Source organism: Anabrus simplex, chromosome 8 (genome assembly GCF_040414725.1).
Source record: "Anabrus simplex isolate iqAnaSimp1 chromosome 8, ASM4041472v1, whole genome shotgun sequence".
NCBI lineage: Eukaryota > Metazoa > Arthropoda > Insecta > Orthoptera > Tettigoniidae > Anabrus > Anabrus simplex.
This window is the reverse complement of record NC_090272.1, coordinates 56,808,651-56,825,991: the sequence shown is the minus strand read 5'-3', so window position 1 is coordinate 56,825,991 and position 17,341 is coordinate 56,808,651. Positions and strand designations below refer to the sequence as shown.

Below are 17,341 nucleotides of genomic sequence, written 5' to 3'. Positions count from 1 at the left end.
AAGATAGTTAAAAACATCATTAGGTTCTTCCTAGTTGACTAAAGGTTTGCGTATATTTTGTTGTTGAAGTGTGGGAAAGTCAGTTGTTGGTTGAATGGGCAACGGTCGAAAATGTTGTGCAGTGCAATCGGTGTTTGAGCTGTCCTACATGTGAGGGAAATCTGAAAATGGAGGATTTGTCTTAATTAGTTAAGTGAAATGACGGAAAAAGAGAGAGAAAAAAAAAGGGGGAAATCATTGAGAAATGAAAGATGTGAAAGTTAAAACTTACCTTGAAAGCTGTTGAGCTGTTACCTAATTGCTAGGAGGTTTGTGGAGCACTGGCTGTCGCTAATGTCCTGCTCCTCGTGTTGTACGTGTGACATCTTAGAAAAGGGGAGTGGATTTGAGAAGGCGGGGCTGTGGGTATGTGATTGGCGCTTGGAGAGGAGTTGTGTGTATTGGAGGGAGAATAGGGGCGTGATGAGTTGAGCGGCTTAGTGGGGGTGCTTGGAGAGCTTGTTTAGAGGACGTTAACAAGTCTTTTGTCTTTCAGATTTAAACTATTGAGCGAAAATATTAATTGTTCGTAAAGAGGGCTTCGGTTGTCTAATGGATCATTTAAATTTTTATTCTTATTATATTTTTGGTCCAAAAAATGTATAAATTTTCAAACACGGTCATGAGCCTGCCTTTATCTAGTCTTTTTTTAAATTTGGAGATCCTGTTCGATTGTGGTAAAACTATGTCCGGTGTCTTTCATATGGATGCTCATGGCTGACTGTTTATTGTGCTTTTGGGCATTGAAATGTTCTGCATATCTAATTGCAAAGCTTCTACCAGTTTGACTGATATATGAACTGTTACATTCAGCACATTTCAGTCTATAAATGCCAGAGCCCGAAAATTTATTGTTGTCCGAGTTTATCTTATTGTGGTTGAAAAATAGCTTTTGATTAGAATTATGGGTCTTATAGGCTACCCTAATATCATGTTTTTTTTTAAAGGGGTAGCAATTTGATGTATAATGGGGTTAATGTAGGTGAAAGATGCATATTTAGGCTTATTAATTTTTATTGGGGAGAGGTTCGTGGAAATTTCAATTTCACTTTAATGATTATTTTCTGTATGATTGAGGGATTGAATCCATTGAAAACAGCTATTTCTTTTATGGTACTTATTTCTTTTTTTAAATTGACGGTTGACATGGGAATTTTTAACGCTCTGTACACTAAACTGTAAAACGTGGCTTGTTTGTGCGATTGTGGGTGAAGAGAATTTTGTTTTATGGTTGTGGGAGTGAATGAAGGTTTTCTGTGAATCTGGAAATCGAAATTGTTTAAGGTCCTGGTGATTGTAATGTCTAAAAAATTGATGAAATTATTGTCCTCATCTTCTTTAGTAAACTTGAAAGATGAGGACAATAATTTCATCAATTTTTTAGACATTACAATCACCAGGACCTTAAACAATTTCGATTTCCAGATTCACAGAAAACCTTCATTCACTCCCACAACCATAAAACAAAATTCTCTTCACCCACAATCGCACAAACAAGCCATGTTTTACAGTTTAGTGTACAGAGCGTTAAAAATTCCCATGTCAACCGTCAATTTAAAAAAAGAAAAAAGTACCATAAAAGAAATAGCTGTTTTCAATGGATTCAATCCCTCAATCATACAGAAAATAATCAATAAAGTGAAATTGAAATTTCCACGAACCTCTTCCCAATAAAAATTAATAAGCCTAAATATGCATCTTTCACCTACATTAACCCCATTATACATCAAATTGCTACCCCTTTAAAAAAAACATGATATTAGGGTAGCCTATAAGACCCATAATTCTAATCAAAAGCTATTTTTCAACCACAATAAGATAAACTCGGACAACAATAAATTTTCGGGCTCTGGCATTTATAGACTGAAATGTGCTGAATGTAACAGTTCATATATCAGTCAAACTGGTAGAAGCTTTGCAATTAGATATGCAGAACATTTCAATGCCCAAAAGCACAATAAACAGTCAGCCATGAGCATCCATATGAAAGACACCGGACATAGTTTTACCACAATCGAACAGGATCTCCAAATTTTAAAAAGACTAGATAAAGACAGGCTCATGACCGTGTTCAAAAATTTATACATTTTTTTGGACCAAAAATATAATAAGAATAAAAATTTAAATGATCCATTAGACAACCGAAGCCCTCTTTACGAACAATTAATATTTTCACTCAATAGTTTAAATCTGAAAGACAAAAGACTTGTTAACGTCCTCTAAACAAGCTCTCCAAGCACCCCCACTAAGCCGCTCAACTCATCACGCCCCTATTCTCCCTCCAATACACACAACTCCTCTCCAAGCGCCAATCACATACCCACAGCCCCGCCTTCTCAAATCCACTCCCCTCCTCTAAGACATCACACGTAGAACACGAGGAGCAGGACATTAGCGACAGCCAGTGCTCCACAAACCTCCTAGCAATTAGGTAACAGCTCAACAGCTTTCAAGGTAAGTTTTAACTTTCACATCTTTCATTTCTCAATGATTTCCCCCTTTTTTTTCTCTCTCTTTTTCCGTCATTTCACTTAACTAATTAAGACAAATCCTCCATTTTCAGATTTCCCTCACATGTAGGACAGCTCAAACACCGATTGCACTGCACAACATTTTCGACCGTTGCCCATTCAACCAACAACTGACTTTCCCACACTTCAACAACAAAATATACGCAAACCTTTAGTCAACTAGGAAGAACCTAATGATGTTTTTAACTATCTTCATTTGAAGCCGGTGTTGTTTTAACTCTGTCTTAGCACAGCCTCATTTTATAATCAACAAAAGCTGTTCACTTGCACTGTGCACTCCATTCATATAGAGAGTGACCAACGGAGTTGACTACCTCATGAATCCTAGGGCGAATTATTTTGGTTGGAGCCAAATTACAAATAGACAAATTGGAATGTTTTACCTCATCAATTTTAACAATTATAAATAAGTGTACAGTAATTATAAATTGTGTTTTATTTTGCCAACATTTCTATATACTACGTAGAACTACCATCGAACTCAATAACATATAGACTTTGATTACTTTCATTTTTATACTGTGCATATGATGGCCTCATTTTAATATTAAGAAACCACTAGCGTATTTTACTGTGTAACTAGTCTATTGTTATTTCATTTAGGATAGGACCTTATATGTGTTTTTATAATGTATTCTTTCTTACATATTATGTTCATAATTTCCAACCAGACTTCTGGTTTAATTTTGAGGTGCTTTGATATGACTGATGATGCCCCAGATGGAGGGCGAAACATGTCTCCATTTTAACGATGTTTAACCAAAAATGTTAACATCCTGTAATGTATTGAATAGGTTGGAGTCCAATAAATTTTCTTATATTATTATTGAGATTCTTTCAATACAGAAAATAAAATGATTTTCATTACTTGTAAGAATAACCTATTATCGACTTGAGTCTGAAAATTATTCCATAGAGCACCTGAAAATAAATTAGCCGCTACAAGGTGAATCTCTTAATTCCAGACCTGGTTGAGTGACTGGAAATAGGCTGTAGATTTTCATCACCATTATCATCATTTCTTCTTACCTATCTAAAAGAAACGTATATGAACTAATTCTTTGTGAGACTATTCATTAATTTATATTTGTTATGTTTTTCATCTTCTGGGTTCCAGGTATGTTAAATTAGAATACAAACCAGCTTATTCCTTGGATGAAGCAGTTGAAATGTTTACTGAAGAGAGCACAAAGAAGAATCCACACTTATTTGTAGAAGGACTTATGTTCAATCAAGATCAAGGTGTGATCATGACTGGTGACTTGGTCTCATCCTATGAATCCGACAAGGTAAAATTCTGATTTGTAACAACATCCTGGGCTTAGTTTCTGTACATTCATTTAAGAGCTTTGACATTTCAGCTGTTGGTACCATGAACTTTCTTTACTTTGTAGATTCTCTTATGCATGATTTAATTTTGATGTTAGTATGCACAATTCTATTTCACCCTTGCACTCTTTTTGGGGTCTTTCTTGACCCAGGTCACTCAAAATTTAACATAACAACCCTTAAATTTTTATCTACAATTACGACCTCTTAAGAATGCTTTTTGAAACCTTCTGTCATAGTAAAATGGTGTATTTCACCTATTTTCCCTTCTTAAATCTTTTTGCTAGTTGCTTTACGTCGCACTGACACAGATAGGTCTTATGGCGACGATGGGATAGGAAAGGCCTAGGAGTTGGAAGGAAGCAGCCGTGGCCTTAATTAAGGTACAGCCCCAGCATTTGCCTGGTGTGAAAATGGGAAACCACGGAAAACCATCTTCAGGGCTGCCGACAGTGGGATTCGAACCCACTATCTCCCGGATGCAAGCTCACAGCCGCGCGCCCCTAACTGCATGCCGGTCTTCTTAAATCTAAGAAAATTTATCATCTGTGGTCAGAAGCATCCCCTTACATATTTCTTGTTATGAATACTTCTTGATTATTAGATTAAAATTTGCTGCATGTAAGGTTCCATTATGTTGATACGGAGAAGACTCGCTTTTCCCAGAGAATGTTGTCGACTTCTATATATCATAGGCTAATCAGCAGTTCAGAATGATTTGTCATTATGCTGATGGTTACAGCAAGGAGTAAATGTTACAAGATTCAGAAGATACCAAAAATAATATGGAAGATGTAATTTATAGTAGCCCTGGCAGCGATGCCAAGAGTGACCATATTGAAGAAGATGATGATGTTTATGATGTAATTGAAGGGGACAGTGACAGGGATGAAACTCATGCTGAATAAGTGGCAACAGAAAAAGAAAAAAAAAAAAAAAGGAAACCAGATGTGTGATAGTTGTGGAGATAATGTTTGTCCAGCTCATTCTGTCAAGAAAGTTATATAAACAGTGTGAAATGGCCACAAAACTAATTTCCACATGTGTTAAAGATAGTAATTAATATATTTGACACTGTACACAACTTCCCATTTACTTAATAATGTACAAGGAGCATTTGCGATGTGCATAACCGATAATGGTATAAAATCGAATTGAAGTTCAACAATAATCAATGCTTATTGTTCCACTTTTAGCTGCTCATAGTGGTACTTATACATATTTATAAGCATAGGTATATACTGGTGTAATAATGGATACAACAGGCAACTCAGCTATAAATAATGATTATCTATTTTATTTTATTTTGCTATTGGCTTCACATCACACCGACACAGATAGGTCTTATGGCGACGATGGGACAGGAAAGAACTAGGATTGGGAAGGAAGCGGCCTTGGTCTTAATTAAGGTACAGCCCCAGCATTTGCCCGGTGTAAGAATGGGAAACCAAAGAAAACCATCTTCAGGGCTGCCGACAGTGGGGTTCGAACTCACGATCTCCCGAATACTGGATACTGGCCGCACTTAAGCGACTGCAGCTATCAAGCTCGATCTACTATTTTTAGCTGTCCTTACTTGTACTTAAACATGTTTGTGAGTTGTGGTGTAAAAGACTGTTAACCTCTAGCGGCTCTTAAGATACATAATGTATTTTATCTTTTTCTGGCTCAGACAATTAGTGTAACTAGTGGTGACCATTTTTGTATTATACGTGATACAGTCTGCATTATATGTTTGTAATTGCTGTGTCTTCTGCTACTCCAAGGTATAGGTGACCGCACAGTATGTCGTATTTTGCCTCCTAAGATCAAACTGAACAGAAAAGAAATAAAGTTAATGTTAAAATCTTCCCCAACAGACCCCCTGCCCAAAAGACCCCATGGCCAAAAATGTGCCTCCACCTAAAACATTATTTTTGCAGATTTGTCATATTTTGTTATTTAAGAGCCCATTAAACACAAAAATGTTTTTCTTAAAATGTCTAAATTTGGCCTAGGGTCTCTGGAAGTTAAGCACAAATGTAAACAGCAATAAGAACATTGAAAGAATGATGCATCTGTGCAGTTGAGTGTTGAGCAACTCGAATCTTCAGTGATCCAGATAACATTGTCAGAAACATCAAAGGAATCACATTCAACTGAAATGTAGCTTTCTTCCAGGCATACTTAATAATTCAATGAATATGGGGTCACTGGACTGATTGTGGATAAGAAAATTAAGGTTGATAGCATTACGTCCCTGGAGGTCGATATCAGTGTTGTGGAGTAACACTTGCTCACAAACATGTTTGGTGAACTTGTTTCATTGATGAAAAAACTGTACATCCAAACGTTGAACAAGGGAAGTGCACCAGGTGGAACGGTTGTTACCTGTATGTGTTCATCAGAAATTACCAATAGATTCTGTTGATGGCGTGAAAAGGAATGAGTCAGTATGGGTAGCTAAAACTTCCATTACTAACAGTTAGTGGATTATTTTTGCCTGTTTACAAAAGATGAGACAAATACCTACCAGGCACTTTACAACTGTTCCTTGTTAGACTGTACTGATCTAATCATGTAATGTTCTCATATGTTAAACCAGAGAGATGTAGAGTGTACAGTTGTACAAAAAAATCTAATTGTTATACATTATTTGGATTGTGTTGGTGTTTTATAGAATATACACATCGTTGCTAAAAGTTTCTGCTTATTTCATTTCCTTTTAGCTGAACCAAATTGGTAAATGGTACAAGCCATGGTTCTTCCTTCATGTACAAGAATATCTTCAAACTGGTTCTGGAGTTGAATATATTCCTCTTCGAGATTATTACCATCGGCACTCACGTTCCTTATTTTGGGAGATTCAGGTAAAATCATGAATTTTGATTCTGGAGAAATATATATTTCAGTGAAAATTTATTTTTTACAGCAGTAAAATTTGGTTAAACATTGGGTTAAGTCCATACTATACATCAAAAAAGGGGATCTATGAAGCATAGGAACATTAACAAAAGATAAATCCAATGACTGATCTGGAATCGTTCTGGAAAAAATTGAAGTTTATGAGCAGAGAAACAATCTATTAGATAGTTCTGTAATGTGTGAATATATGGAAACTGTGTTGCTCCTTTTATATTTGTCATTGTCTGTCTGTTCTCAGCTCCCTCTGTCTATCATTGTGTTCTTTCATATGTATTTTTCTATTCACTTGATTGCTTCCTAACTTTGATTTATATTTGTTTACTTCTTTGTTCCATGTTCATTATATTAAACCACTTGGATTCCTTTCTTCCTATCTTCCTGTCATCCTCTATTCTTTGCATTCTACATCCTATATTAATATTCTGTTTCCTTTTTTTTTTTTGATTCTCTCTTTTCTTGTATTTATCCACCTTTCTCTTGAAAATCCACAGCCTGTTTCCAGTCATTCGACTGGCCAGGCGAAGCCCCCATCTAGCGGCGAGTATTGGAATTGTGCCGGCTACGGAAGCCTGTCGCACTCCTCTGAGGCAATGATTAATGAATGACAGATGAAATGAAATGATATTGGAGAGTGTTGCTGGAATGAAATATGACAGGGAAAATCAGAGTACCCAGAGAAAAACCTGCCCTGCCTTCGCTTTGTCCAGCACAAATCTCACATGGAGTGACCGGGATTTGAACAACGGAATCCAGCGGTGAGAGGGTGGTGCGCTGCTGCCTGAGTCACGGAGGCTCTCCCCACTTTTCTCTTATTAAGACTGAATATTTCTCATACATGTCCCAAGATAGAAATGGCATATGGCTTTTAGTGCCGGGAATGTCCGAGGATATGTTTGGCTCGCCAGGCGCAGGTCTTTTGATTTGGCGCCCATAGGCGACCTGAGCATCGTGATGAGGATGAAATGACAATGAAGACGACACATACACCCAGCCCCCATGCCAGCGGAATTAACCAACAATGGTTAAAATTCCTGACCCTACCGGGAACCGAACCCATGACACCTGGAACCAAAGGTCAGCATGTTAACCATTTAATCATGGAGCTGGACCCCAGGATAGAAGGAAGCTGGAAAACAGAAACAAGCTCATCAGGGCCTTAAGACATGGAAGAAATAAGAATGATGAAAAATTAGTCCATCTGTAAAGATGTTTAGTTTGCCCTGGTGTTTTTGTTATGATTATTTTCAGTGGCTAAACATGCAGTACATCGGCTGTTCATGTTTTCATGTTTGCCTTGTTTCTCGAAATAATAATATCTAAAGTATAGAAGTAAATATTGAGAGAGGAAAAAAACAACAACAACAAAATTTAGTACATATATATTACTTAGTTCAAAACCATTTTCTTTTGTCCTTGTTCTTTATGACACTTCATGACAGGTGTACATGATCATTTTGGTAATAAGAAAACATTCACTTTCCAAAGACAGAATAGCACTGGCTGCAAATTGCTGAATGGAGGGTCACTGTGATTGTTGTAGTTTGGCGTGAGGGGAGCAGATATATTACTTCATGTTCAATATAGACCTTGTTCTATGATTGTCAAGGCACATTTCACTTCAGAATTTAGATGGAAGAGGTATCATACACCTTTATTCTGCAAATAACTTAGTTTGTGTAAACAAAAGTTTAAAAAATGTTAACATAGACCCTTGTTCATAGTTACGCTTTAACTATTCACCATGCTTTAGGAAGAATGGAAACAAATTCCATCTTCAGTGTGTCAGATCTTAGAGGAAAGTCTTCCGCAAAGATTTTTTTTTTCTTTTGCTATTTGTTTTACGTCGCTCCGACACAGATAGGTCTTATGGCGACGATGGGATAGGGAAGGCCTAGGAATGGGAAGGAAGCGGCCATGGCCTTAATTAAGGTACAGCCCCAGCATTTGCCTGGTGTGAAAATGGGAAACGACGGAAAACCATCTTCAGGGCTGCCAACAGTGGGGTTCGAACCCACTATCTCCCGGATGCAAGCTCACACCTGCGCGCTCCTAACCGCACGGCCAACTCACGTGGTACCGCAAAGATAAAATGCTGTAATAGTAACAAAAGGAGGTCCTACATGCCACTGGCGGCTGGTGGTATCTGAAGCTGGATGTTGCACCAACATTTTCAGTGTTGCATTTTTAAATGGGAAGCTTACAGAAATAACAAGAAACCCTAGTATCCTTAAATTATGAACTGCATTCCTATTAAAATTGAAATATATCCAGCAATTAAAATACAGGAAATAAGAGGCTAATTATACAGTATAACTACAGTTATTATTACCTCACTTGAATTGAAAATTTGCCCTCCTGTTTTACATTGAAGCAAACTTGTCAGTCACCCGTTGATTGAAGTCTGCGATTTCCATTACCAAATCTCTTTCTATAGAAAGCATTGCCAATGCTGACAATCTTTCCTGGGTCATAGAGTTCCTTAGAAAGTTTTTATTATCTTCAAGTAGAAAAACATCTTTCTGCTTTGACGAACATCATAGGGATTGTAAGAATTAACTTCAACAGTTTCAAGCACTCTGTGAAAGTCCTCTCTAGGTTGTTGGTTATTATAAACTCTGCTAGATTAACAGCACCCGACAATGATCTGAATTCTTGTGCTAAACAGATGGAAGATAGTTCATAGAGTAGTTTCAGTTTGTCCAAAAACGTATACACAGAACACAGTGTCTGTAAGGTGCCTTCAGGGAAAGTAGTACAATACAAGGAGAACTTCCCTGGAAGAAACAATGATGTAGCTACAAGATGACCTGAGAAGCTAAAACGATTTTTAGCCTGGGAAATTATCATCGCACACTTCCTTTGCTTCTCTTTTCCAATTTCCTTTTCTTCAATGAGCAAACGGTAGGTTCATTACAGCTCGTGAGGTCAATTTAATCTCGGATCTTGGAGATATTTACTTCAAATGCTTAATTAATTTCGTGTGGCTATTTCTAGACAAGTGCAGCCCTTGTAAGGCAGACCCTCCGATTCGGGTGGGTGGAATCTGCCATTTGTAGGTAACTGCATGTTATTGTGGTGGAGGATAGTGTCATGTATGAGTTGCAGGGATGTTGCGGAAACACTCAGCCCCCGAGCCTCTGGAATTAACCAATGAAGGTTAAAATCCCCAACCCGGCCGGGAATCAAACCCGGGATCCTCTGAACTGAAGGCCAGTACGCTGACCATTCAGCCAAGTCGGACACTTCAAATGTTGAAACGGCCTTACGTGCAGAACCCGCATCAGTGTCTCCGTGTTTTAGCTGATTGAAGAGAACTTCAACTAGTGGCATAACTTTACGGAAGAATTCCAGCCAATAATTGAAAATACAACTGGAACGAACCTTTTTTATGACCAAGATGACAAATTGTCGTTTCACTCATTACAGAGTCACCTTCCAATATTTGGTTCATACACTAAATAAGGTCTTCCTTGCAGTCATACACTGCGTTTACGCATCGTGATTGAAAATTCCACCTAGAAGGGCAAGCCCGTGGCAAGCGTTTCCTCACTACCTTACCAAATATCGCGGTCCACTGTGGGATATTGGAGAAGAGTGCACAAATTCCTTGCAAACTTGAAAAAAAATATTTTCACATTGCGGTTGATTGATGCCGCCTTGCTCATTACAAGATTAACTTGATGGGCATAGCAATTAACATATTCTGCGTTGGGATAGGATTTTTTTACAATAGCTTGTACCCCACCAGGGGAACCAGCCAGAATGGATGCCCTGTCATGTCTGTGCAATTAACTTTTGGGGAGTTTCATTTACTTTGTGCTTCTTTAATTCTTCCATAAACACGCAGCTAATGTCTGTGCGCCATGTTTACAGGAGACGGGAAACTCCAGGACCTTCCTATTGGTTTGCCTCTTACTACGTAACGGTACACAACAGCCATCTGGAATATATTCGAAATGTCACTGATTTCATCTGCTATAATAGCTAAAAATTCTGATTCCCTTATTTGTTTTGATATTTCTTTCTGGCATATCTTAAACATAATTTGCAAAAGTTCATTTTGAATTGTTTTGGATGTTCCTTTGAAAACAGTTGCCTTTTCTAAATGACCTTTTAGCACAGCATCCAATTCAGCGCTAAAATTAATTAGTTCTCTGAAAACACCTGGGTTTGATTTGAGTTTCATCGTGCTGCCTGAAGGCGAGTTCAAAATAACCGCAGAAACGAATAAAGTTTATTAAAATATTTAACACATATCTGTTATGCCTAACTTCTTCATTATACACCACAATTTTCCTTCTAATGCGCACTATCGAGTTGTTCAGCTATATTGACAGTTCCAAAAAGTGTCAAGTCTTAAACAGTTTTGAAAGTGAACAGCTGAAGATTCATGTTTCTTTACTTTGGTACTTACATGGTTTATGTCTGTAACTCCTACTTTGGTCCACGCGGATTCCCCACCAAGCAACAAGCATGGGAAGCAGAATAACGCATTTTTAACTTAGTACCCATATAACCAATCACTGTTTGTATAAATATCCCTTTAAACACCCTCTTAAACTGTCGATTTCCAGTATTAATATTCTGCACAATATTTAATTAAGTCCGGTGATGGTCTTCCAAGTGTCTTTACGGTAAGTTTCTCCTAATCAAAACACTGGAAAAACTCTCTAACTTGTAAATTACTTATAGTATGCATTTTCACTTACACTCCACTACACATGAGATTACATCTTGAAAATTTAATATTTCAAACCAAACATTCAGTTACAACAAAATACTAATACACCCACAGGTGGTAGATTTGAGTGTTAAAGACACCAACAAATAGTCAAACTAAACTACACAAACACCGGCAGGTTTGTGACGAACTCATACTCACAATCCAGAATCCATCAGTTATAATAATGCACAGAAAAAAATCTAGAATCAAAACACTCAATCACCTCAAAACACACCAAGACCTACACGTGATAAATGTAAACATAACGTCTACAGTAACACCAATAATTCCATGTTGCAATAGTCCAGCCATTTACCCACATGTTACAATCTTGGCACAAAGCTCGTTTTATGACTGTCAAAAGTATAACATAAAGTTATGCTGATGAGAAAACGTTTCCTCCGAAAGTATATCCTCAAAAAATGGTTATGATATCTGATGAAATACCAATGTTGGTAACACTGTGGGTGGTGCGGTACAGCTTACCCTAGTGGCATGGCAAAGAAATTACTGTTGCAAGAGGAGAGAAAGCAGGGATAAAGTCATCTCTGCAGAATGGTGCAATCTAACGGGAACATTTGGAATTGTTTTACTACAATTATGTCTCTGAATGTTTATTTAGTTTATTGTCAGTTTCTGTAATTTTCTTTTTGTAAAAATTCCATCAGGGGTGGGTGGAATCTAACCCCCAGTAACCTCCCCCCCAGCTATGCCCTTAAAGTAATCACACTCATGTTGCAAAAATTTGTATAACCAGTTATTTTAACATTACAAACACATTGGAAGAAAAATTTCACTGTTTGTTATCTGCCTCCATCAGAAGGTTTGCTTGTAAAGTGAAAGTACCAACTAGAGATGCATTAGGTTATAACTTCCATACTTAACAACACTCTACGTGATCTAGTCACTGAAAAACAAAATAATTGATTCACTAACCGTTGATTAACCATACTTTATTACAGGACATTATACCATTTGGAAACAACGTTTTGTTCCGTTATCTATTTGGATGGATGATGCCTCCGAAAGTCTCTCTCTTGAAGCTGACAGAAACTAAAGCAATCACTGAACTGTATGAGAAACATCATTTTATTCAAGACCTCCTAGTTCCTGTCTCAGCACTTAAAGAGTCCATTTTGAAGTTCCATAAAGAAGTTCAGGTAACTTATTCTTGACAGCTATAATTATAGGTGTTCTTTATGAATTCTTCTATGTTCAATATGTTCTGAGTGAAAATGGCAAATGTTATTAAATGATACATTTTGTTGCAATAAAAATTATGTTAATTTACATTCCATTTGACTAGATATAATGGAACAAAAAAGTGTGTCTCTTCCTTGTATTCAATTTCCTCCACAGTTTTTGGCCTTAAGAATATGTAGGCATATGTAGGTTGAAGGCTATATTACTGCAGAATGTGACTAGAATCAATCAAATGAATGCAAAATTCAGCAAGTATCTGGTGTTAGAATTATAAATTATTTATTTGGTATGGCAATAAACAGAATTCTGTGAAACAATTTTTTTTCATCATCACTGATTTGTTAGTTATACCAACTCAATCTTTTTAATCATCTCAATAAACAATAAAAGTCTCACAAAATAAATTTCATTTTAGATCCATATTGACAATTATGTTATAAAAGTTGTAAAACTAGTATACTGGTTCCATTTCCCTTGAAATATTACGTAAGTGTGATAAATGCTGGTACTAATTATTTGCAGATTTATCCTCTTTGGTTGTGTCCATTCAACTTGCCCAATGATCCTGGTATGGTTCATCCTGCCGCAACACGTGAAGAAATGTATGTTGATGTGGGTGTGTACGGAGTACCTAAAACTGACTCTTTTGAATGTGAGAAGACTACCCGAGCTGTTGAGGACTTTGTTGCTAAAGTTAAAGGGTAAGTCAAGCTTCATACATCACAAATGTAAGATGGGACCATCACCAATCAGCCTAATGACCCTGATAATTGTGGATTCACCACTAATCTCAGTCATTTTGGACATTTACTTTTTCACCCCTTCTCAACCCACATGCCAGTGGGGGGCTGAACTTGGACTTGAACGACAACTGGAGTGTCACTATTCACCTCAGTGGCCCCGGTCATTATTGACTAATTTTACAGGTCATTTTCTCCCTTAGAGGTGCTAAGGGTGTCTTATTCCCACAGTAATTTTTTTCTAGATATTAAGTTTGGGTGAGAACTATGCTGGAACATACACACATACATTGATAACCTCAGTCATTTTGGACATTTTATTTTTCCCACACCTTCTCACCCCCAATGCCAGTGGGACTTAACTTGGACTTAAACGGCATTCAGAGTATCACTATTCATTTCAGCAATCCCAAACACTATGAATTTGACACTAGTATTGATTGTTTTTGATTATACTTTTTATGACACAATCTCCCTACCCCAGGCCTAGGGATGTCTTATCCCCATAGATTTCTTTTTCCCCCCCACTTAGTAAGTAATTTGTGTGCCAAGTTTAATTGAGAGCTATGCTGAAACATACATACATCCATCCATCCATAATCTCAGTCATTTTGACACTTCCTGGCAGCTGAAAATGGACTTGAACAACAATCGGAGTGTCGGACCTCTTCCTGTTTAGTGTTATTGTTTCATTTGCAATGAAAATAAACCTTGAGTAGTGTTATAGAACATAAAGTACCTATATTAACAAGGTTTTTCAGATTTTTTAACCATTATTTGAACATGATTTCTGTTTCAGTTTTCAAATGTTGTATGCTGACTCATTCCGAAGCAGAGAGGAGTTTAGGAATATGTTTGATCATACACTTTATGACAAATTAAGAAATAAATATGACTGCAAAGAAGCATTCCCTGATGTCTATGATAAAGCAAGTAAAAGTGCAAGAATTTAAATGATATAAAGCTCTATTACACCTATCAGTGTCATATTATTATTCCTAAGAAGGTTAATAAATGTGTCCAGAAAAATCATACATTTTAAAATTTAAACCATCTTACCACAAATGATACGAGAATAAAAACAAAACAAACAAACAAACAAAAGCCTGACTTTACAGAAGGGAAGAAAAATATACTGCATTATCTGAAATATGTGATTGAATTCAATCTCTTTGTTCAATTTCAACATCTCATTCTTGTTTTCAATAAAAACTTGTTCCTTTTTGTTTGTGATGAAATCTATCCTGATATAATTTGAAATTGACTTTCAGCTTATTTGGTCATGTCAAGTATATATGTAAACAGTACATAAGATCAACTTTCTGGCTATAATTTATATATATATTTTTGCTAGTGCCTTTACTTCGCACTGACCCAGTTAGGTCTTATGGCGACGATGGAATAGGAAAGGGCTAGGAGTTGGAAGGAAGCGGCCATGGCCTTAATTAAGGTACAGCCCCAGCATTTGCCTGGTGTGAAAATGGGAAATTACGGAAAACCATCTTCAGGGCTGCCGACAGTGGGATTATCTCCCGGATGCAAGCTCACAGCCGCGCGCCTCTAACTGCATGGCCAACTCGCCCGGTTTATTAAATATTAACCTGATGCTTGGTTTTATAGCAGAGAGGACAAATAATAGCCTATGTGAGGTTTAGCTTAATTTTTGTCTGTTGGTTTGTCTGTTACTCAGCATCATGGCAAAATTGAAAGACGGTATTTAAGTTTAGGATAAGGACAAGTAGGATCTTAGCTATAAGTTATTGAAGAAAATTTGGCAGAAAGTTGCCTTCAGTGGGAGCCCTTAAACATAAAATTCGAAGTATTTTTTTTATGGTTGGTTTTACCAGAAAACTGCTAATGACAAAATTTATTTAGAATATTATTTACAATATGTTTTGTTCTATTCCTTTTACCAATAAATTGAAAAATAAGAGAAATATCAGTGCTGATTATGTGAAAGTTCAAGTCCAAGAGCCGGTAACTACGGAGATCATCCTGGCATTGTTTAAAGGCTTTGAACATCTGTCTGTAGTCTACTTTTTTGAATATTAACCTGATACTTGGAATTTATACTGGAAGAAAGAGAACAAATTTAATCAAGAACAACAATAATGAAGAACGAAAGAAGAAAAAAAGAGTCTCTACTGTATTTGGTAAGACTGCAGTGGAGTTAGGCAGGCCATGTAGTGAGGAGCACCTCAAAATGGATCAAGACTGATGGAGTGTAGACCACGGGATTCAAGAAGGATTTTTCGCAGATCACCTACCAAATGGAGAGATGAATATCTGGACATCAACACGCTAAAGAAAAAGGTTGCACACAAGATGTTTTAACTAGAGAAACATATCTCTTGCAATGCTGATTCTGGCTCTGATTTCTACATTAAGATACCATTTTTGTGTTAGTAAGCATACTAAATAATTGAAATAATACACCCTTACAATAGCATTTCCATCCAGGGTGATAACATTGTTTATTTTGTGCCTACTGAACCATGAATTTTGTTTTCTGGATGTTGATTTTAAGGCCAAACTTTTTATTTACTCTGTTGATACTGTTCACAAGGAATTGAAGATCTTCTGAATTATCAGCTAATATCATGTCAGCTGCGTGGTGGATGGTGTGGAGAGTGATGTGAAAAATGACTTCAGAGTACAAGTAAAAAAGGACTGGAGACAGGACATATCCTTGTATTGCACCTTTTTGTGTCTTGATCTCTTCTTCTATTAAGTACTCAGCCTATTTTGGGACCAGACAGCATGGGCGCCCGCAGGATCTTTTCCAAGTGGGGGGGGGGCACATTAACAATTTTCTTGAATAAAAATACCAATACAACGTCAGCAACATTAAATTGTTTACAGAAATTTGCGAATATAACAGATGCTAGATGACTGTCAGTAAGTTCAGTTTATGAAATAATCTGGTATGATATTAAACAATTGAACATCAACTGTTTAGAATTCCAGGGGGGGGGGGCAAGCGCCCCCCCTTGCGGGCGCCCATGCCAGACAGTATTCATTTTTGCTGGGAAGTTTTCATTGGCTGGCTTAATTACTGTCTTTGTTTGGCAGAGAACTACTTATTCTTCTTCTTCCTTTCTCAAGTGTTTACTTTTACTCTAGCAAATACTCATTTCTGGGCATCGTTTCTATACATGACGCTGTCAAATTTAGTGTCCTGTGTATTGCCAGATTGTTCTAGGTCTTCTATGATTCTGTCAATTGATGAATCCATGCACTTTATATGTCTGTAGAATTTTAGGTGCCATTTTCTTATGACATCTGTGATTGATATATTGCCATATTGCTCCTGATCCTCCACTCACCAGTATGGTTCTTCCTAGGTCCTAATATCTTCTGTATGAATCAGCATTCTTTAAGCTCTAGTGTATTGACTAGGTCTTTCTGGTCTAGTAGTGGTGTCTCTGCAGTGTACAGAAATCATAATCATCATAATAATTATTTCCCCTTTACCAGCTGACACCGGATGGGGGCAAATATGGTTCCTCTCCACTTCGTCCTGTCTCTCAACCATCCCTCATCCAACACTGTGTTCTAGTCCAGGATTAGTTGTCCTATGCTGTTCTTCACAGAGCCCATCCATCGTGATCTTGGTCTTCCTCGTCCTCTGTCTTTCCAACACTTGCCTTGTCAGTCTTTCTTCTTTCATCTGCTTGATATGTTGAAACTATCAAATTTGTTCTGTTACAATTTATGAGTTATTTTGTTTACATTTAGCTCTTTTCATATGTCTTCATTTCTCAATCCCTCCTTGTCTTCTCGACCATACTCGTCAGGAATTTCATTTCAGCTGCCTGTACTCTCCTCTCATCTCTCTGAGTCACTGTCCAGGTTTCTGCTGCATATGTCAT

General features: G+C 37.2%; 1 protein-coding gene across 1 annotated transcript in view; it reads left to right on the top strand.

Moving 5' to 3' along the window:
- LOC136879121 (delta(24)-sterol reductase) overlaps positions 1 to 14,501 on the top strand; it is a 59,201-nt gene extending 44,700 nt beyond the window's left edge. Inside the window, exons 6-10 of the mRNA XM_067152868.2 lie at positions 3,688 to 3,859; positions 6,608 to 6,748; positions 12,489 to 12,686; positions 13,252 to 13,430; positions 14,269 to 14,501. Of these exons, the coding sequence (XP_067008969.2) occupies positions 3,688 to 3,859; positions 6,608 to 6,748; positions 12,489 to 12,686; positions 13,252 to 13,430; positions 14,269 to 14,422 (844 nt within the window). The 3' untranslated portion in view covers positions 14,423 to 14,501. The remainder of the gene's footprint in view (positions 1 to 3,687; positions 3,860 to 6,607; positions 6,749 to 12,488; positions 12,687 to 13,251; positions 13,431 to 14,268) is intronic.
- Positions 14,502 to 17,341: the final 2,840 nt, after the last annotated feature.